The following is a 22,211-nucleotide window of genomic DNA, read 5'->3' as shown; positions in this document are numbered from 1 at the left end:
TTCTAGATACCACACACTTCCAAGTAATTTCTTCTCTTTCGTCCCCCATACAATAAAAACCCTATGATCCTATAATCATTAGCCAATAGGCGATCATTTTTTTTTTCTTTTCTCTTCCTTTCTGTTTTATTGCAGTTTTATCTTGGTGCTTGGCTTGATGTTTTAAATTGTGTTATGGTGAATGTTGTACACCTTATAATGTCAGCTAGACCTGACACAGTTATGTTGCACATAAATGTATTTGCTAGTTTGAATATTTGCTTGCAGCTTATAAACTACACATGTGCTTAGAGTACGATTATAGTAAATTTGATAATTAGATAAAAACAAGTTGCAATTAGCAGGAAAGCATGCAGATATTTTAGAAAAAAAAAATGTTACAAGCAAACAATCTAGAGCAGGAACTTGATGCCAGAAGCCAAGGGATGGTGTTGAGGGACAATTATTGTTTATTTTAATATGATTGGACACTTTTGTGTGCTGTTTGTAAGTTTCACAGTTAATATTTGTTTTTTAATGAGGGCGATAGGCCCCTATTAAAAGCAGCGAAAGCAGCATTTGGCTGTGCTATCCACTTCATATTGCCCTACAAAGTAAATATTACAAAGAGGTAACACATGTTGAGGTATGCTCAAAATTCAGCACATGCTGAGGTCTTGGATTTGAGGCAGACCCACAGCGTCAAAAGAATGTGTCCTTCCCAAATCATTGTGGCTAAGTGAAACCTTTTCACCAAGGGAAATTTGTTCTTCCAAGATTTTTTAGAGCTATAAGTAAACACATAAATAAGGAGAGAGTGGAGTCTAATGACTGCTTGTGTTAATTCACTTGTGTGTGTACACAAGAACGAGGGATTGTGAATGTGTTAAGCCATACATGTGTGCGCACAAAAAAAAAAAAAGAAAAAAAAAAGTTTGTTTTGTTTTTCCCTTACCTCAGCACATCTGAGAGAGGTTTTTGGAACTGCAGAGCCCTGTCAAAACAAAGATGGCCAAAAGAGGCTGGAGAGGGACAGGGGCCTGAGAAAGAAGGAGCCACTGAGAAGGCAGCTGGAAACATAGAGCGTGTGGTTTCCCCCTGAGTACAGCTGCATTCACATGTGTCTGACTTTCTTACTTTTTCTCTTGGTATCAGTCTTTCTTACTCTCTTTTTTCTACTGTTCTCTTGTTCACTCTCAGAGGAGACTGTCACAGCTGGTTGTACTTACAGCCTTCTGCGGTAACGTGTGTGTTTCATTATCCTTGGACGTGTGTTTTGCACCAGTTCTAGTCATGTTATTGTTAGGATGTGGTAAAATTATAAATATGGGATGCAGATTGGGGGAGGGTGGAAGTTGTAGTCGATGCTGGGTTGGGGGGTGGAGGGGGGAGGGTGTATTTGTGACTCGTTAACTCTGGGCCACTGCTTGTTCTCATGACTTTGTGTTAATAAAAGGTCTGCCACAATTTGTTGTGCTAATGACTTAATACTGCACAGCCTAGAAGACGTACAAACATCTGTCAATAGCTTTATAATTGCATTGGGCCATCTTAGTCAAATGAAGTGGACCATTGTAGGATCCAGGGAGTTGGGTGGTAATTTTGTTGGGTCGATTGCAGGATGGCAATCAAACCCTTGGCAAACATTCCCTGTTGCACATGTGCAAAAAAACTCCATATATCTAAAAAAAAAAAAGAAAGAAAGAAAGAAAGAAAGAAAGAAAGAAAGAAAGAAAGAAAGAAAGAAAGAAAGAAAGAAAGAAAGAAAGAAAGAAAGAAAGAAAGAAAGAAAGAAAGAAAGAAAGAAAGAAATCATCTGGTTTGGAAAATTGCAAAATTAAACAAAACTCATTAATCCTTAAAAAATATTTAAAGTAGACAAAAGTAATTTGTCTACAGCAAAATCCATTTTAAAGATAATATTGGTACTGTAATATTGGTATAAAATAGTGAATAAAAGCACAGTCGTCTTGCAGTGAATGACCTGTGACAGGCAGATGGCCTCTTCTCCTCTTCATCCCCTCTCTATCTCTGAACTTTGTTTGGTCTGATAAAGTGAGTGTGATGGACTTTTATTGAGTCTCCCTCCCTCTGTATTCATGCACACACATACACACATTTCAGTATACATAGACCAGAGCATGGTGGAGTGGGAGGGACAGTCTCACAGTTGTCACTGTGGTCATATAGGAGTGCAAGTGAGATCAGGATGAATTTCTATCCATATTATTTTTCTTTCTTCATTACTCTTTTCATTCCTTTCCTATAACAATCTGATGCAATTTATGCTAATGAAGAAATACAGTCTTAAAGGAGCTAGGGGCAGCTGTCAGAAGTTGGCATTGCATCATACAGTAATGCACACAGAGAAATAGGCACTTTTATTACTGCAGATATTACAGCAATGTTGACTGTGGGCACACTAAAAAAAAAAAAAAAAAAAATAGCATTTTTGTCTTGCGTTACAGTAAAAAAAAGCTATATAGCCTACACTACCGTTCAAAAGTTTGGGGTCAGTAAGATTTTTAATGTTTTTAAAAGAAGTATCTTCTGCTCACCAAGGCTGCATTTATTTGATTAAAAATACAAACAAAAACAGTAATATTGTGAAATATTATTCCAATTTTTTATTCCTGTGATCAAAGCTGAATTTTCAGCATCATTACTCCAGTCTTCAGTGTCACATGATCCTTCAGAAATCATTCTAATATGATGATTTGATGCTCAAGAAACATTTATGATTATTATCAAAGTTGAAAACAGTTATTTACATTTTTATTTCATGATGCTATGATGAATAGAAAGTTCAAAAGAACAGCATTTATCTGAAATCTAAAGCTTTTGTAACATTAAACACTAGGCCTACCGTATCAATACTTTGATTTATCAAGGATGAGTTAAACTGATCAAAAGTTACAGTAAAGACATTTATAATGTTAGAAAATATTCTATTTTAAATAAATGCTGTTCTTTTGAACTTTCTATTCATCAAAGAATTTTGAAAAAAAATTGTACACAACTGTTTTCAACATTGATAATAATCAATAATGTTTCTTGAGCATCAAATCATCATATTAGAATGATTTCTGAAGGATCATGTGACACTAAAGACTGGAGTAATGATGCTGAAATTTCAGCTTTGATCACAGGAATAAATTACAGTTTAAAATATATTAAAATAGAAAACAGTGTGTGTGTGGCTCGTTCAGGGGCACTGCACTGAAAAAAAAAAAACATAAATGGCATAAATGTAATATAACCAGGTCAGATAAGTTATGGTAACATTTCAAAATACCCAAGAGAAGAAAAATTCATTAAGATAAATTAAACAATTGTTCTTTTGCATTAAGTGTGTTTTGAGATTGTTTATATAAGAAAAAAGATCAGAATATATTCTTGAAGACCCAGGGGTCTTGTCTGTATGTCTACACATTCTTGCTGGTCCTGTGTAGTCAATATGTAGTCCCCTCCTTCTGGGGTCAACCTGGGTGCAAAATGCTTGTACTCTGACTAATGCTCCTACTGTGATGGTATGAGGAGATCCACATTTACACAGAAAAAAACATTAGACAGTTGTTTTGCTCCTTGTCAGTTGTGTGGAGACTTGCAGGTGGCAAAGCCTGCTGGGAATGAGTCTTTATCAGCAGAAAACTGATAAGAATCGAGGAAAAGACTCGAAACATTCAGAGTGTGCTACAAACCTCTCTGTTTGATTTGTGACAGTATGTATGTAATATATACAGTAGGCTATGTCATAAGACATACATGTAAATACATGTTTAGCTTGCACATGTTGGAATGTAACAGTAAATAGGTTACAAAGAGTTTACCTGAACAGGGAGTAAAGGTTTGTGATGTTATCCAGTATTTTTAAATTTGTTTAGAAATACTTTCCATTTTGTGTGAGGGTAATAAATCTAGAGGAAAAACTCCTGGAACTTTGAAAAGTGGTCAGCTTGAAACTTTGTAAGTGAAACTTTGTAAGTGAACAGTTAGTATAATTTGAAAAAGAATCAACTTCCTGGTATTTGGAGGAAAATGTGTTCTTCAGACTTATAGGCACTGAATTACTAATGGTTTGCGTCTTTAAAAACATGTGCAACATAGCCAACTAACATAGTCTGCTGGGGATTGTCTTTGAAACACAGCATAAAAACACGCAGCATCTTTAGAGTATGTTCAGCTTTCCAACCATGAATTTGCAATTTTAAACGTGTCATACACACAAAATACATGTTAACAGATATGTATGTTTTATGGACAAGCCGTTTGCAGTGAACTCTGATTCATCATGTACTGCTTTTTACTGTGCCGTTTGTATTATTTTTTACAGGTAATACACTGAACATTTAAGAAAATAATTTGCACACATATTTCAAGTGTATAACAAGTGTATAACAAATAGCCTATCAATTAAGTTATGTAAAAAATATATAGTGAAATTACAAAATAAAAAAAGAACAGAATCAAATCAATTAACTAACTGCATTGTTACCATATTTACACTTATAATACAGAGCACAATAACTCTATAAAAATTAACTCAATTTATATCCCCATGTTTCAGTTTTTTTAAACACTACTTTTTAACTGGTGGTTCCCTTGCTCAGGTTCTGTGTGTCTCTCTTGAGCACCCTTTTCAAATCCATGTACTTATTTAAATATGTAATGTAAATGTGTGCATTTCACAAAAAAACTAAATAATGACAGACAAATAACACACACACACACACACACACACACACACACACACACACACACACACACACACACACACACACACACACACACACACAAATGTTGAGTCTTGTTGGCTCATAACACAAGTCTCCATTGACCCCTGGATGCACCTCAACCCACAGATGAGATTGAAAACATAACAAAGTGGACAAATTAGTAACAGTGTAAACTATGATTGTGCTGTACAATATCAAAAAATATTATAGTATGATTTTAATCATAAAATAATTAGAATTTATGTGTGATAAATATACATAATACATATAATTAGATTGAATATTTGCTAAAATAACTTGTAATTTACTGTTTATATGTGATATCACTAATATCAGTATTATGCCTATTTTGCTAAATTTGCCAAACAATTCAATTGAAACGCATTGAACCTGCCTCACTTTAACAAATTCTAAAAGTGGTTTTGTTCTTGTTACAGTTCTCAAACAGCTTTCACCATGTTTTTTTCTAAACTTTTTTTTTTTTTTTAGTTTTTAAAGAGAATAATCATGCATCTTTTTATCTTTATCATTTTGCATGTTAACATTGACCTACACTGTCACACGCAATGCACACACGCACAGCAGCTCTCCTGAGTACTCGGGAGAGGTATGTGGATTGGCGTTGTCCAAAGAAGGCCTGTCCACCATCTGGCCCAGGAATGTGCAGCCCCAATCAAAAGAACTGACAGAGGTCTTTCTTTGTCTGAATGCTCTGTGCCTCCAGATAGCTATAAAACACCTGGATCAATCAGCAGGTGACAGCACGGAGACAACGAGAGAGAGAAAGAAGATCAGTCGCTGGCAGAAGCGGCTCACCTCCCTCCCTTGTCCTCCTGAGGCGGCTGCATGCCCCCTCCCTGTGCCTCTCTATCCAGCACTTTGAACACAGTTATATCTCTGGATACTGCAGCAGGCTGTCACTGGTTTGATCTCTGTCAGCTGAGTCTTTGAGAGGAGTTCACAGGGTCCTCAGTGGTCCAAGCAACAATCGCCTTGGACTTCTCTTTGTCTCTTTCTTCCGTTCAATGTCCACTCTGCCCTGCCTTCACTCTGATTGATGCTCACTGTGCTTCATGTTTAGCTGGACATATCTGCACTGATGTGAATAGCAAAGCAGAATTATTAGTGATTTGAAAGAATAAACTCGCTGACTAGAACAGGCTGCGTCTTACCTATAGCCAAAAAGGATGTTTCTCTACAGCTGTCCATAAAAGTTCAGAGAAAGTTTTTTTTTTTTTTTTTTTTCTTTCTCACAGACATGTTTATATTAATCATCAGATGATCCCCATAATGGTAAATTAAAAAGGATGCTCATAATTAAGTGGTTAACCGTTAATGGACAGTCAGAATTTTGACCGATTCATACTATTGGTTAAATGGTTTAAAAAGTATTTTTTCAAGATTTTTTGAAAATGCTTGCTGAATGGTTAAAAAATACAAAATTGGGTAAAAAAAAAAACTAAAAAACAACAACAACAACAACATAATTTGCATAAGTTTCATTTTATTATTAGCTACATTAATGTAAAATACTTGTAGGAATGTTTAGAAACAAACACTATAAACATAGCTATAGGCTATTTTAATTCCCCTCACTCCACAATAAATCTTTTCAATTTAATGGTATTCAAAACAGAACAAGAATGAAAAATGAAAGTAGCTCTAGGCTAAATGTATTCATTTAAAGTGAAACTGAAACAGAAACCGGCGTTGGGCTCACGTAGACAACCTCGCTCATTCGGCACAAATCCAAATGTTTCTATATTCGTAATATTTCTGGATGCTGACTGTTTTTATGTAACTTTGTACTTCACTTACGTTCCAATATCCACGTAAAACATTATCCTTCTCATGTGATAAATTGTGCTTGACATAACACCACAGTGGGATGGTGATCACGCTGAACGGCACTGGACTATGGACTATTTCAATTGAGCAGTGTAACTTGTTATATTTTTGGTTGACTGTACTATAATTTGATAATGAATAGGCTGTGGTGTCAAGTTAGCAAATCTAGAACTGATATGTGTGTGTGTGTGTGTGTGTGTGCGCATGAGGCGATCTGCAAGATCATTTGAACTGTCTCCTTATAACATTGGAAACAACTTGAAATACTCTGTCATTTATGGTCATACTGATAAGAGTAAGCCATCATTTGAAACTTTAAAGGGTTTACTTTTATTTGTGTATACTCACAATGAAAACAAAACATTGTGCTTTTGTAAAATAAAGAAAACAAATGGGATGCCATCTCGGTTTCCTTTCCATGGACTTGAAAAAAAAAACATATAACCTAATGCATATAACCTAAAACCTATAAAAAATACTTGCAGAAGCGCTGCACGTGCGTGATGTCATCATGTGACAATGAGTGAATCTTCATGCTTTGTTGCTATTAGCGCATGTAAAACTAAACCATATTTTGTTATTTTAATGGGTCACAGACACTTATTCATTCTAATGTAATCTAATCTTGTTAACAAGCTTCAGTTGTCCCTTAGTGGGGAAAAATAAATTAACATCCCTAGAAAATAAAACACATTAGTCAATATGTCAATACATTTTATACTAAATATGTTTGGTTATAAAATAAAATTCTATGGTCCAAAGTTCATGTAATATATATCCTACAATTATAATAGAAAACAGAGAAGACCCAGGTGATAGTTAATTTCTAGTCAGACTGGACAGTGGGAAAAGTTCTAGACTATTTTAAATCATTTTTATATTTAAAATGATTTCCCCCCCCAAAAATTAGAAATAAATATATGTCTGAGAAGACCAGTAGGATATCTCTCAGAGATTCAGCTGAAATGTTACAGTAAATATACAGCTGTAACTTAAGGCTGGTATATAGCCTGTGCCACGATAACAAGATTCAGGCCTCAGGTCAGGTCAGGTCAGGCCTCAGACTGTTTCACTACAATAATATCACAGTTGGCAATACAATCCCACTGAGTAAAACATAGAAGGGCCAAAGCCTGGAGAAAATTCAGCCATATTCATTATTTATTTAACCATCCGTATGCATCTTGTGTGTATAATGACACAACAATATTCATCATCCACTCAATGATATGGTATAATTTTTTTTTTAAGGAAACCATATTTATATATTGTTATAAATGTAAAATAATTAATGGAAAAGAGAGTTGCATTACAAAGAAAGAAAGAAAGAAAGAAAGAAAGAAAGAAAAAAAGAAAGAAAGAAAGAAAGAAAGAAAGAAAGAAAGAAAGAAAGAAAGAAAGAAAGAAAGAAAGAAAGAAAGAAAGAAAGAAAGAAAGAAAGAAAGAAAGAAAGAAAGAAAGAAAGAAAGAAAGGGGAAAGAGAACCAATCCTGCCCAGTGTGATCTCTTTATCTCTTTAGTATTTGTACATTTGAATGTTTGAATTGACACTAAAACATATAATATCAACATATGAATTGTAAACCCTTTTACACATGCCATTCAATATGTTTACAAATCCTTTAATTCTGATATAATGAATAAATTACATGTATATGTTGATTTTAATGTATTTATAATAAATTACACTAGCTAAATCTTTTTAGAGCTATCACATTAATTTAAAACTTTTATTTACTTTGACAAAATTTTCATTCTACTCTGCTTAGAGTTAAAATATGTGTACCTCTCTAAAGTTGAACATACATAAAAGGGTTCACATTTTAGATACTGCCAGTGCGTTGATATTGTTGATATTGATAATGTCAATCCAAATGCACATGCATACACTTTACAAATGAATACACACTTTATGCATATATATGCAGATGAATGGGATGCTGGTCTTGCGTGCATACAGAGAAATCACAATAAAACCAATTCTATACTTTTTTGTTGCTGCTTAATAAATCCTTTCATGGTGCACTGCCTGTTTTTATTTGTTACATGTTTTCCTTCATACCTTGCCTGTACATTTATGGCAGGATATCGACAGCGTTTTGAAAGCTAAGCCTTGAATAAGATCAAATCTTGTGGGTGGCAGAGAGTACAAGATGCTTTTAGTGTTTGCCAGCAACCTGGTGTCAGCAAAGTTGGTCTGTCTGTGTGTGTGTGTGTGTGTGTGTGTGTGTGTGTGTGTGTGTGTGTGTGTGTGTGTGTGTGTGTGTGTGTGTGTGTGTGTGTGTGTGTGTGTGTGTGTGCCATGGTGTAAATGCTGGAAACACAGGAATCAATAGAGGTGGTTGAATAATGCTTTAGAGTCTGAGCTACAGGTTTGGCCTATAATCATACATTAGTTTGGGTTATCCTCATAGTATAATGGAGTGAGGTTTGGTTTAGGAGCTGTTCTATACTGCATTGACAGCACTGACACCGCTGAGCTGTTAATTGACCTCCTAATTGAGCTCTTAATTATTTAATTATTTAATTATTTAATTGAACAATTAACTATCACATAAGTTGTCAGACCCCATATTTTATGTTTCCAACTCTGCAAATGCATGTAAGTGTTATAATTCAGGACTGACAAAGAAAAAAGAACACAACACTTCAACACTGGCAACCGCACTAATGAAAGTTCACCCCCCCCCTCCTTCTCTCTCTCTCTCTCTCTCTCTCTCTCTCTCTCTCTCTCTCTCTCTCTCTCTCTCTCTCTCTCTCTCTCTCTTTCACTTACAATGGCTTATGTGATAAATGACTGTGATACAATAAGCCTCATTCTTCAATGAATCATACATATTTAGACCAAATTCACATAAGTCAGCCTGGCTTGTAAACTGATGTCATAGCAGCGATTTTGTTTAAATTATTGATTCAGAGTAACTTTTTTCTGCAAATAGGCGATTTTAAATTACCCAACCAAATCAGGCAGCTACTGAACTGAATTTAGCAATGCTATTCCTAATGTGACATACATATACAAATTAAGTATTTGTTTCCCCATCATATAATGTAACTGTTATTGCTCATTTATTTAATTATTTTTTCTTGTTTTTTTTTTATTATTTCCTGAGCATTTTAATATTTGCATGTGCTATATCACAGATAACAGCATTTTTGATTAACTATTCTGACGAACCACAGAAGGCTTAATGTAATATCTACAGTAGGATTTATCACTTATAATTAATTAGTAACGTAATGGGTAACATGGACTACATACAAAGGGCACAGCAAAATCACATAAAAATGCAGTTACGCAATGTTGAAAAAGATAAGAATCAGGAAGACGAAAAAAAAAGAAAAAGATTTCACTTTTAAATTCATCTAATGAAAGACCTTGACAGCAGAGGTGTGAGAGAACATGAACAATGTGGCCTCCCCACCTTTCCTCTCTTCCTGCCGGAGTCTTTTCTGTGGCGGGGTGATTAAGGAGATGTCTTATCACACAATGCCATTGTGTTGTCCTGCCAGGCTGACTGTCTCGTTGGGACACTTAACCCCTCATCGCTAAAAGCTTTTAGGGTCAGATCCGGTTCAGTCTCCACATCAAGTAATGGCGGCTTTTGTCAAAACAAAGGAAATTCAAATGGGGCAAAAGCAGGCCATGTTTCAGGTGAGAAGAAGGAAGAGCTCATCTAAATGCCCCTACATGAATATGGCACAAGACACAGAATGGATGCTTGTTAGTACAATGTCAGTCAGCATGACAGTGACATGAGCATGACTGCATTCGTTTAAGACATAATTCTCATTAGTAAATTACAATATTGTTTAAGTGAAAAACATATTTTGGAATATTTATTGTAAGGAATTTTGTCTTTAACAGAAAGATTGCATAATTCAACAAATTCAGTTTGTTAAATGCATTAATGAATCAGAAAGTGCAAATGCTGGATAGGCTAATAAACCCTGCTGTTGTTACAATTTGAAGTATAACAGTTTAAGAATCTTTAAATGATGATTATTTTTTTGTTCATTTTCAGGCCATCCGCTGTACTCTGGTAAACTGCACATGTGAGTGTTTCCAGCCTGGAAAAATCCACCTCCGGACATGTGACCATTGCAAGCATGGATGGGTCGCTCATGGTGAGTATCAGTGAGTGTATAAACCAGCCTGGTCATATTGCTTATAGGTACTTATACATATATCACGGTCATGTCATGTTTAGTTTCATTATAATGTCTTGTTTAGTTTAATAGTTTCATTGTCATGTTCTATTTAGTTTGGCTTTCATTGTCACCATCAATTCATTGCCTGAGTTCTCATTCATTTGTTGCTATGATTTCTGATTAGTGCACACCTGTTTCTTGTTTCTTGGATTGCCTGTCTCCGTGTATTTAAGCCCTCTGTTCTTCAGTTCAGTGCTCCGTGTTAAAGTTTATGGTAGTTTATGTCACTCTGGTTTATGGTTTATGGTTTCTGTCACTCTCCGTGTTTATTAAATCTCATGTTCCATCGGTCATTCTGCATCATGCATCTCTTTACTGGATTTACTACACACAACCCATGACAAAGCATGGGACCTATATTAGATTAAGGCAGCAGAAGAAAAGCATAAATGGATATGCCTGTTGTACGCCTGCTTTTAGAAGTGGGATCGGTCCCTTGAGGACCATATGAGGGAATTTCTAGATCTGGCGTGCCTCACCCACTATCCCTGCCACTCACTGTGCATCTTCTACAACAACACCAGCCTCAATGAGCAGTTGTGGTCAGTTGTGGATCTCTATTCACCGTCTGCCCCTTTGAAAAGGACAACGCCAGCCCAAACTCTGCTATGGACCCAGAGCCTTGCCAGCATTCCAGCATGTCCGCTATGCGGATCTTAAGCCAGAGCCCACCACAGACTCAGAGCCTGAGCCCGCCCCGACGCAAAGCAAGAGCCAAAGCATTAGCCAGAGGCCAATTTCAGCCCAGAGCCCGAGCTCAATACGGAGTCTGACCAGGTGCATGCACCGGCACCAGAGTCCATCATCAAGGTTATTTTAGTGGAGATCGATGGGATGGATTGCAGCCCTGCCCACACTCTTGTTACTGAGGTGTATGCAATGAGCTGGGTTCCTGCAGAATTATTATTTGATTATCTAGATTAAATCATGTTCCAAGATCTCCAGTCTCCGCTGGTCCCATCTTGTCCCAAGTCGTCTTCATCTCAGCCCAGGTTCAGCCCAGTTCCAAGTCGCCTTTTGTTGCTAGAATGAATCAGCCAAGCTCCAAGTCTCTTTCGTCTTGTTTGGTCCTCCCAGCCTTCCTCTTCCTCCTCCTCTGCCGAAGCCATCCAGTTCATTGGCCTCACCTCCACTGTCTCCCTCAGGGACGGACTGGGGCTAAAAAACAGCCCTGGACTTTCTCCCAAATAGGCCCATCTTCCGGCCATTCGCCTAGCCGTGTGCGACAGACACTAGCCAGGATGTCCTGATACTATATGCCACAATACTGTAGCCTATCAGACAAGATATTCACAGCAAGTAACATCGCAAAACCAACGATGATTATTGGGGTTGTGTTTATTAATGAAGCCTCAGCCTTCAAATAAAAACAAAAAATGTACAATGCCATAAAATACAAATAATGAAATGTCACTGCAGGCAGAAACCCCAAATTACACAAACTTGTAATTATAAAACATATAGGCTAGTTACTATACCAGGGGTCTCCAACCTTTTTGTGTGCGAGGGCTACCTCAAGGGATAAAATAATCTAGAAGGAATTTTTATTTGTTATACTCCAATATTTATTATACATAACATGGTGAAGCTTTTTTACTTTTCACCATCATATGGGAAATAATAAAATATCTTGATATTCTGGTTCAGACTTACAAACGTTACAAACAATTCCTGAAAAATTATGAAAATATTTATTGATTTTTTTTGTTGATTTTCTTATTGTATGTGTTATCAAAAACAGTAGCCCAAACATTTAGTATAAATATAAAGGAAAATTAAAATAAAAATAAAAATAAACTGCCATAACTTCTAAACAAAACATTACTGCATTAGGCCTACATTTAATAGGCTACATTTATAAATGACTATATTAATATAACAGCATTTTAAATATGAATACAGGCTCATTTCTGCCAAAAAAAAAGTTTGTTTTACTACAGTTAATTCATAAGTTGTGGAGTGAAATGTCTTTTAGCTGGTTTGTTCTCGGAACAATGTTTCGCCTGTTTTTTTTTTTTTGCGTCAATATGTTGAGAATATCAGCGCTGTTTCATCTGGCTTTTTACAAGCTTAAATCACATAGTCATTTGTGGGTTTATAATAGAGATAGATAATTCTGCGCTGAATTTAAATGCTTCTCAGTGGATCGCACAGCTCTGTGTAATAGCCTAATGTTCGCGTGATCGAGATCAGCTTTGTCCGCGATCGCTGTTTTTTGGGCCGAGCTGATAATGCGCTGCTCAGATCAAACACGTTTTGTTCCGCTTTTTGAGCGTTTGCCATTTGATGTTTCTCATACGCAACGCAAATGACATCGTATAATCAAAGAGAGTTGGGTAATTTTGTAGAGGCAAAAGTTCAAATTGAAACGTTTAGTTGAAAAGGTCGCAAAATTAAACCATTTATTCGAAGTCTGGAACCCCGACGGAAAGTTGGGGCTATTTATAGAACTTGTTTAGCGGGCAACTCACAGGCACCATGTTGGAGACCACTGCTATTCAAATATAATGTAAGCAAATTTAAAAGTGCAGCCTTATAAAACGAACTTTCCGTCAGTGACTATAGGCCGACTCTTCTTCCTCAGTTGTTGTTTTTTACACGTAGCATATAAGTGATCATATTAGTGCCCCTGCTGCTGGCTGTTCATATTGCTTTAATAGACTTTTTTTTTTTTTTTTTTTTTTTTTTTTTGTGCCGACGGCCCTCGGTTGGACGGCCGTTCTGGAGATTGTCAGTCCGTCCCTGGTCTCCCTTCAGCCCATTGGCTCCTTCTTCTGTAGTTCTGCCCTGCTGCTTGGATCCACCATGGGCGGATGAAAAAAAAATACATGACAATAAATTAAAGACAACATTCTTAAAAAAATACCAGTCACTTGAGGAACAGCTGTGAATGTGCCTACCTCAGCCTTACTTCACAACAGGAGTCACACTTTTGTCTTTGTCTCTGGAAAATAGTGATCTGTGATATTGTTTTATGTTGAATATCAAAGTTTCTGGTTTAGTCTATTTGTTAATAAGGGATTTGTGGTGACGCGTTTTGATTTGTGAAGTAAAAAAGGCGCCCCTGCTGTTGAGGCGAAAGGCACAGTAATTAACATGATAATATTAACAGCCAGCTGACTTTTTCATTTGTTTACATGACATGGTTAGATTCAGATGGTAAATATCATATATTAAGTTGGGTGTCCACCTTAATCACAATTTTTAATAGATAATCTTTTAATAGATAATCAGATTTTTAAACAAAATAAACCACTTTTATGTTATATTGCTCCATAAATGTTCAATACAAACATATATTTTTTTCTGCAATCATACACTATGGGAATAGTGAAAAGCATTTTTTTTTTCTTAAGGTATGCCTTTAGCCCTGTTGTACCATATATATATTTTCTATAAAATCAAATGGACTATTTAAATGTACTCAATCAAGTATATTTAATTAAAATAACACACACACACACACACACACACACACACACACACACACACACACGCACACATGAACAGTCTGTAATCTGAAGGTGCCCTCAAGTTTTTTTGCATGAAGATTATTTAAATTTCACAGTTATACACACACACAATATATATATATTCATATGTACTACTGTACACCCAAAGCGCTTTACAATCATATCAGGGGTCTCTCCTCAACCACCACCAGTGTGCAGCATCCACTTGGATGATGCGACGGCAGCCACAGAACAACGGCGCCAGTGCGCTCACCACACACCAGCTATAGGTGGAGAGAGGAGAGAGAGTGATAGAGCCAATTCAATGTAAGGGGATTATTAGGAGGCCATGATTGGTAAGGGCCAATGTGTGGAATGTGGCCAGGACACCGGGGTTACACCCCTACTCTTTACGAGAAGTGCCATGGGATTTTTAATGACCACAGAGAGTCAGGACCTCGGTTTTACGTCTCATCCGAAGGACGGTGCTCTTTGACAGTATAGTGTCCCCGTCACTACACTGGGGCGTTAGGACCCACACAGACCACAGGGTGAGCACCCCCTGCTGGCCTCACTAACACCTCTTCCAGCAGCAACCTGTTTTTTCTCAGGAGGTCTCCCATCCAGGTACTAACCAGGCTCAGCCCTGCTCAGCTTCAGTGGGCAACCAGTCTTGGGCTACAGGGTGATATGGCTGCTGGCCATATATATGTGTGTGTGTGTGTGTGTGTGTGTGTGTGTGTGTGTGTGTGTGTGTGTGTGTGTGTGTGTGTGTGTGTGTGTGTGTGTGTGTGTGTGTGTGTGTGTGTGTGTGTGTGTGTGTGTGTGTGTGTGTGTGTGTGTGTGTGTGTGTGTGTGTGTGTGTGTGTGTGTGTGTGTGTGTGTGTGTGTGTGTGTGTGTGTGTGTGTGTGTGTGTGTGTGTGTGTGTGTGTGTGTGTGTGTGTGTGTGTGTGTGTGTGTGTGTGTGTGTGTGTGTGTGTGTGTGTGTGTGTGTGTGTGTGTGTGTGTGTGTGTGTGTGTGTGTGTGCGTGTGCGTGTGCGTGTGTGTGTGTTATTTTAATTCACGAGTTCACACTTACAAATAAGTCAGATAGAATAAATGCGTATTTGGCGTGCTGTCCGAGGAGACATTCGGCCCGAACCCAGAGTACTCCCCCCGTATTCCTGGCTGTGAAAGAACAAGCCAAGAGTGAGGAGTCGGGGTGGTGGAGGGATGCTGAAAACTGTCAAGGAAGTTAGATGAGTTGACAGAGTGAATATATATGCTTCCTCTCATGCTGATAGGGTAGACATGGTAATTGTTTGATGAGTTGATTGATTACTTGATTATTTGAACGTGCTCCTCCCGAACTTTGTTAATAAAACATCATTTAAATATACTTGATTGAGTACATTTAAATAGTCCATTTGATTTTATAGAAAATATATATATGGTACAACAGGGCTAAACAACAGGGTGTGTGTGTGTTTATTGGATACTTACAGTCAGGAATGGATAATTGTTATCAAATGACATGTTTGTACAGCTCAGTTTTATATATTTGTGTGTTCATTATTAAATATGTTTGAATAATTAATTGATTATTCATTCATTATTTTCGGTTTCAGTTTGCAAGTGCAAGTTTTGGCCCAGAATTTTCATCAGTAAACCGGACGCTGCATGAGGACTTACAGTGACAGCAGCCTAATAAACCTGCTGCAGTCTGTGTCATTAACAGTCTGTGGTATTTTCTTTTTTAAACCATATGAAAATGTTAGTGTTCTTTAGCCTGCTAATTTTTTTGTAGCCTGCTGATTTTTGTTCATGGAAATCAGCTGAAAAAAAAACCAAAAAAAAAAAAAACAACATTTTGCCAAAGGACACAAAATAAATATGTTTAATATAAATGTTTGACTAAATGTTACCTTACTTGAATCGAATCTGGGAATCGAAAAGAATCAGAATTGATGAGCAAAATCATAATCACTATAATTCAAACCATACCCAACCCTAGTGGGGAGGAAGTAGGGCATCGGTTTAACCTGATCTGTCTTTATCTGTCCTTTTATCTGGTCTCCTTCTTTCTCCTCTGAGCCTAGTGAAGTTATGGATCCTCATAAAACTGGCTTTTTAGCCAGTCAATATGCTCTGACTCGCATATCCATCCCTATTCCCTCATTCTACTCTGCACGCTTCTGGGTCTTCATTCCCACAGCTTTTAATTCAATAATAACTGTATTTTCATTATTTCATTATACTTAAAATAAAAAGCTTAAAAAGGTCAAAAGGTAGCTGAAATACTAGTGAAAACATCAAATGAAAGAGATGACAGTCAAAAGGGATAAGGAAAGACAGGGAGAAAAAGACAGTTGGTTTCATAGAGAGACAAAAGAAAACACCTGTTGGGTTGGGATAAAAGGAAGAGAGACAGGCCTTAAGGGACCATCACAGGGGCCCTTCACCTAGTTTTAATTTCACTGTGATCTGTCAGACGCTCTCCTTCCTATCCTTTTCTTCTTTTCACTCCTCTCTGCCATAGACTTCTAATTTTGTCTGTAGTGTTGGCAGCCATTCTGACAAGTAGTTCTTCATTTTTTATTATGTTCGTGTCTAGCAGGGTCTGTTGTCAGGCAAAGACCTAGTCAGCACAAAAAATCAGTCCTAGACTGAGGGGAAAATCAGGTGTCACACAGACAGCGTCCGAGAACGAGAGAAATTTAAGAGAGAAAGAGCAGATAATATTGATGCCACTGTCATTTCTTCACAGAATTGTCATCAGCTGAGTGTGCATTTCATTCACACAGAAGATGTTAGACAGGATCAGTAAACTGAAGATTGTGTGTGTGGACACATATCATATTTCAAATATTATGTTTCAAATAAAAGACAATACACATTTTTCTGTTTTTGTGGGTGCCTTGTTACAACCAGCTTTGTGTAGGCGATTTAAGTTATATCACTGCCTTTTGATCATTACCTCATGCACTTAAGATTTCTCTCTGATGTGTTAGTGTTTTCATAAAAAAAGTGGTAACACAACAATAAGGTTTCATTAGTTAACATTAGTTAACTACATTAGTTAACATGAACTATAATGAACTGTACTTCTACAACAATTATTAATATTTGTTAATGTCAATTTTAAAATTGACTAATACATTATTACAATTAAAAGTTATATTTGTTAACATTAGTTAATGCACCGTGATGTAACATGAACAAACAATAAACAGCTGTATTTGTATTACCTAAGGTTCACCAAGATTTACAAATACAGTAACAAATGTATTGCTCATGGTTAGGTCATGTTAATATACATTACATATTACAATACATTAAATAATGCTAACAAATAAATCTAATTGTAAAGTGTTACCAAAAAGTTAATAATTTTCCACATTTTACATGTACATATTAATGTGGTTTCATGCTTGACATCACATGTTAATGTTTTATTACAATAGTTCATAAAAAGTACACACAAACCACACACAGCTAATTAGTATTGCACAGTGCTTATGTAAATACACTTCCTTTGTAATGCGTAAAGTGTGGCCATATATTTAAAGCTGCAGTCCATAGCTTTTTTGGGTTAAAAATTATCCAAGATAAATTTTTGAGCAAGTACATAACCAGCCAGTGTTCAAAACTATCTGCTTGCCTTAGCTCGATTCAAAATGGTAAGCTTGTAATAATGTATTTAATTCCAGTGGTACTGGTGGATTTCCGCGGGAAATTTGAGCATGTCTTTGAGTCATTACGTCACATAATGACTCTGTGCCATGCCGAGGCACAACGCACGTAAAGTTGATAATTCCGTGAATAACTGCAATTGCAGATTTCGAACAGAGATGGCGACAAAGAGGAAAAACTGCGGACTGCAGCTTTAAATAGAAGCCTTCTGATGAAACAGTACTGAATAGTTTGGTTAGACAATCTTGTATAAAATGCTTTTGGCATTAAAGCAAAAAGTTGATCATTGTTTGTTCATGTGATAACAGATATTTTGGTTAAGTATATCTGCTTTGGGTCCCACTTTATATTAAGTTTATATTAATATATAATACTTAATATAATACTTAATATATAATACCTTATATTAAGTGTCTTTAATTTCAATGTACTACAATTTAAATCATTAATTTGACACAAAGCACTTATTGTGTACATACATGTTTTTACATTGTATTTATGATACAAAAAATACCTGCATATAATAACAGTAGCAGTAAAACTGTTTTGCAATACAACATGAACACAATAAGTATATTGTACATAACAGTTATTTTTATTTTTATTTTTATTATGTAAGTACATAGTGGTTAAAGTGTGAATCTTTATTGCCAAAACCAGGATCAGGGGGATTTTTCTTATTAAATATAGCTGTATTGTAATTGTGTGTTTTGTTGTTTTTGTGATTATAGCTCTAGACAAGCTGAGCACACAGCATCTGTACCACCCAACACAGGTGGAGATCGTGCAGTCTAATGTGGTGTTTGACATTAGCAGTCTGATGCTGTATGGGACTCAGGCAGTACCTGTGAGGTTGAAGATACTGCTAGACCGTCTGTTCAGCGTCCTCAAACAAGAAGAGGTTCTGCACATCCTCCATGGCCTGGGCTGGACCCTGAGAGACTATGTTAGAGGCTACATACTACAGGTAAATTAAAACGTAAAAGACAAATCAACATACAAAGATGTATGTAGCATTAAGTAGATAACATATTTGAGGTCATTTAAAAAAATGAACACACAATCACTCAGAAACATTATTAAAAAAAAAAAAAAAAAAAAAAAAAAAAAAAACCTTGGTAAATATTTTTACAGATCTAAACAAGGATATTAAAAGCCATGCATAAAATAAACCCTGAAAAATGGATTTTCAGTTATGTGAATGTAGTTCTGTTATGTTTATCTGTTTTCAATCCTTATTCACTAGAAAGAAAGAAAGAAAGAAAGAAAGAAAGAAAGAAAGAAAGAAAGAAAGAAAGAAAGAAAGAAAGAAAGAAAGAAAGAAAGAAAGAAAGAAAGGAAGGAAGGAAGGAAGGAAGGAAGGAAGGAAGGAAGGAAGGAAGGAAGGAAGGAAGGAATACATACATACATACATACATACATATGTATGAGGAGAGGAAAAGAAGAGATAAGAAAACTGTCATGACCACAGCCAATAATAGACTATAGAACCACTATGATGCTTTCCCTCCCTCTTGCTCCTTGGAATCAGACACATTTTTTAATCAAAGGTACAGGGCTTTGGGGTTCAAAACAAAACCAAAGTGTTCCTGTATGAATTAGTTAAGAGCAACTGAACATGTGCTTGTGGTTAGCCTTGTGTGTCTGATGCCAATAGCAGAGCGAGGTGGATGGCTTTGGTTTGGAGACCATGCCTAAGTGGAACAGCATGCTGAGCTTGAAGCGGTTTTGAGGCCTTGTACGAGGAAATGGCTTCTGTGAGTAAATCTCTCCCTCTCGCACACTTTTTCTCTCATCATTGGACTGGAAGGCAATGTGGAAGAACAGTTTTTTACAGTTGTACAGTCATTTGTTGTGTCCGTTTGTGTTACTCATTGCTCTACCCCGATGACTTATCGGAAAATCGTTCAGACATTAAATATGACATAGCAAAATACTGACCACTACAAATAATAATAATAATAATAATAATATTTTTGGGTGGTTTTGCAGTCAAGTAAATTCACTCAGTTGTTGTGTTTAGTTCGTAATATTGTTCCAGATCTTAGATAGTTGGTATAAAACTTCAAGCATTCAGGCTCTTAGCATTGATATTAGTATCAGTTTTGAAAATAATTAAATTTGTATATGATACTGCTCTGATATAATTATAGTTCAGTAAGTATTGACTATAGTCTGTAAAAGATAACTGAATTGATAGCTATCAAATCATGGCATCCACCCCATATATCTTAATGAATAACTGAAAATGTTTAGTAAAGTAACAGAGAAATATATTCAGCTTATAGATAAATTTAGCACTTCTCCTTGCTTCGTCAAGCATCTGTTCTTCTTTACAAAATGCAGGTAAGAGTTATAAATCAGGACTGACAAAGAAAAAAGAACACAACACTTCAACACTGGCAACCTCTCTCTCTCTCTCTCTCTCTCTCTCTCTCTCTCTCTCTCTCTCTCTCTCTCTCTCTCTCTCTCTCTCTCTCTGTTGTTTTCTTGTTATTTACCTGATAGCTCTCTTCTCGACCTCATCTGTCTGTCAGTCTAGAGAGAGAGTGTTGAGCACTGTTAATCAGAGCCTTGGCACATGATGTCACAACCCACGAAAGGTGCCAGCAAGAGCATGTGCGCAAGAATCTTAATTCTAAACTCATACATATTTTATGCAAAAAAGACAAGAAAAAAAAAAAAAAATACAAAGTGATTGTTTATGTATGCATGTGCACAGTGTAGTGTGTTTGTGTGTACTTTAAGGACACATTAATTATAGATCAGATGTCATTTCTTTTAATGTTATCAAATTTTATTAAATGACATGTAGAGTGGCACACTGGCAGATCAGTGTACTGTGTTCTGTTCTTTATTAAGTGAGAGTGTTCATGGGTCATTTTTAAACTCTGTAGTTTATGAATAATCCCCTTCTACTCTTTGCTCTCTCTCTGTTTCCTTCCATCTACTGTCGAGCTGTCTCCTAGATAGTATACCTGTCACCACTAATAAGTCAACAATGCTTTCTCTCAGAAGTCAAACCTGCTACCTGTCATACTTTTCTCTGGTGCATGATCTGCTAGATCTCTCTCTCACACACACACACACACACACACACACACACACACACACACAGGCAGACAGATCAGTCTTATTTATAACCTCATATGGCATTTGTCTGTTCCTATTCCTATTAATGCAGTCAATTAATACTATTAATCAGCGTGCTAATGCAAAATCAATTATGCATCATTATTTCTAATTGCAAAAGTTAAAATTAACATTGTTTAATGTGAGCCACACTATTTCAGAGTAGTCGTAGTATTTAAAATATTATTTTTAATTATGACAGAATAGTCTCAATAACTACTCTACAAATTTACCAAATAAATTAATACTGAAATAAACACAAATATTATTTCAAAACAAACAAAACGTCTCGGGTTACTGGATGTAACCCTGGTTCCCCGAGAGAGGGGAACGAGACGCTGCGTCGAATACAACGCTACGGGGAATGCCTTCGGCATGCGTTATCTGAAGTCACTATACAACTATTCCAATCTGGATTGGTGTGCGTCATCGTGCGTCATGACGTTGCATGTGACGGTGACCCGGACGCTATATAAGGGTCACAGGAACAAGGAAATGACAGCTTCGAAAAAGGTTCAAAGCAGCTGTTCTCAGGGCGCCCCGAAGGTGGGGAGAGGGGACGCAGCGTCTCGTTCCCCTCTCTCGGGGAACCAGGGTTACATCCAGTAACCCGAGACGTTCCCCTTCGTTACGGGGAACTCCCGCTGCGTCGAATACAACGCTACGGGGAACGAGTACCAGCTAGCCCCCACAGAGAACAAGCGCCCTGGGTGTGAAGCATCTGGCACACTCAAGAGCACTAAAGCAAGGGAGAGTGAAAGATCCAACTGTGCTAAGAATTTTATTCTTTCTTGTTTGGTGTACAAAGGGAAGGTCGCATCAGCAACCTCGATATTAAGGTCCAAGTAGATAGGCCTGATTAATGACAGGCAGAACACTTAACTCCTAACACCCTTTTTAGTGGATAATCTCTGGAAGCCTAAGAGGCTCTCTTGCTTACACCGTACATGCAACGAAGGATGAAGAGCTGAGGAATTTTTAGAATAGCCTCCGGTACCTTGGTCACCGGGGAGAAATATCTCAAAGAAAGCTAACAAACTCCCATTTAATACCCTATATAGATATACTCTGCGGAGCCGAATAAAGGCTCTAAGCAATTTAATATGATAGCCTGCAGAGACAGGGTTCATCCAGATTCTGACGCAGCATACAGAGGCAGAAAGCACTCTGAAGGTGAG

At 36.8% G+C, this 22,211-nt stretch overlaps 1 protein-coding gene across 5 annotated transcripts in view; it reads left to right on the top strand.

Annotated features, from left to right (window-relative positions):
• The window catches only part of bnc2 (basonuclin zinc finger protein 2), a 400,727-nt gene that overhangs the window by 261,657 nt on the left and 116,859 nt on the right, over positions 1–22,211 (top strand). For 4 of the 5 annotated variants that reach the window (XM_081394612.1, XM_081394615.1, XM_081394613.1 and 1 more), the window contains exons 3-4: positions 10,589–10,691; positions 18,633–18,868. In XM_081394612.1, coding sequence (XP_081250738.1) covers positions 10,589–10,691; positions 18,633–18,868 — 339 coding nt within the window. The remainder of the gene's footprint in view (positions 1–10,588; positions 10,692–18,632; positions 18,869–22,211) is intronic. The other variant, XM_081394614.1, reaches the window with a different exon arrangement.

The sequence above is a fragment of the Scardinius erythrophthalmus genome (assembly GCF_964197995.2).
Source record: "Scardinius erythrophthalmus genome assembly, contig: HAP1_SCAFFOLD_52, whole genome shotgun sequence".
In the NCBI taxonomy this organism is placed as follows: Eukaryota; Metazoa; Chordata; class Actinopteri; order Cypriniformes; family Leuciscidae; genus Scardinius; species Scardinius erythrophthalmus.
The sequence above is the reverse complement of the archived record's forward strand: the minus strand, read 5'-3'. Positions and strand labels throughout refer to the sequence as shown.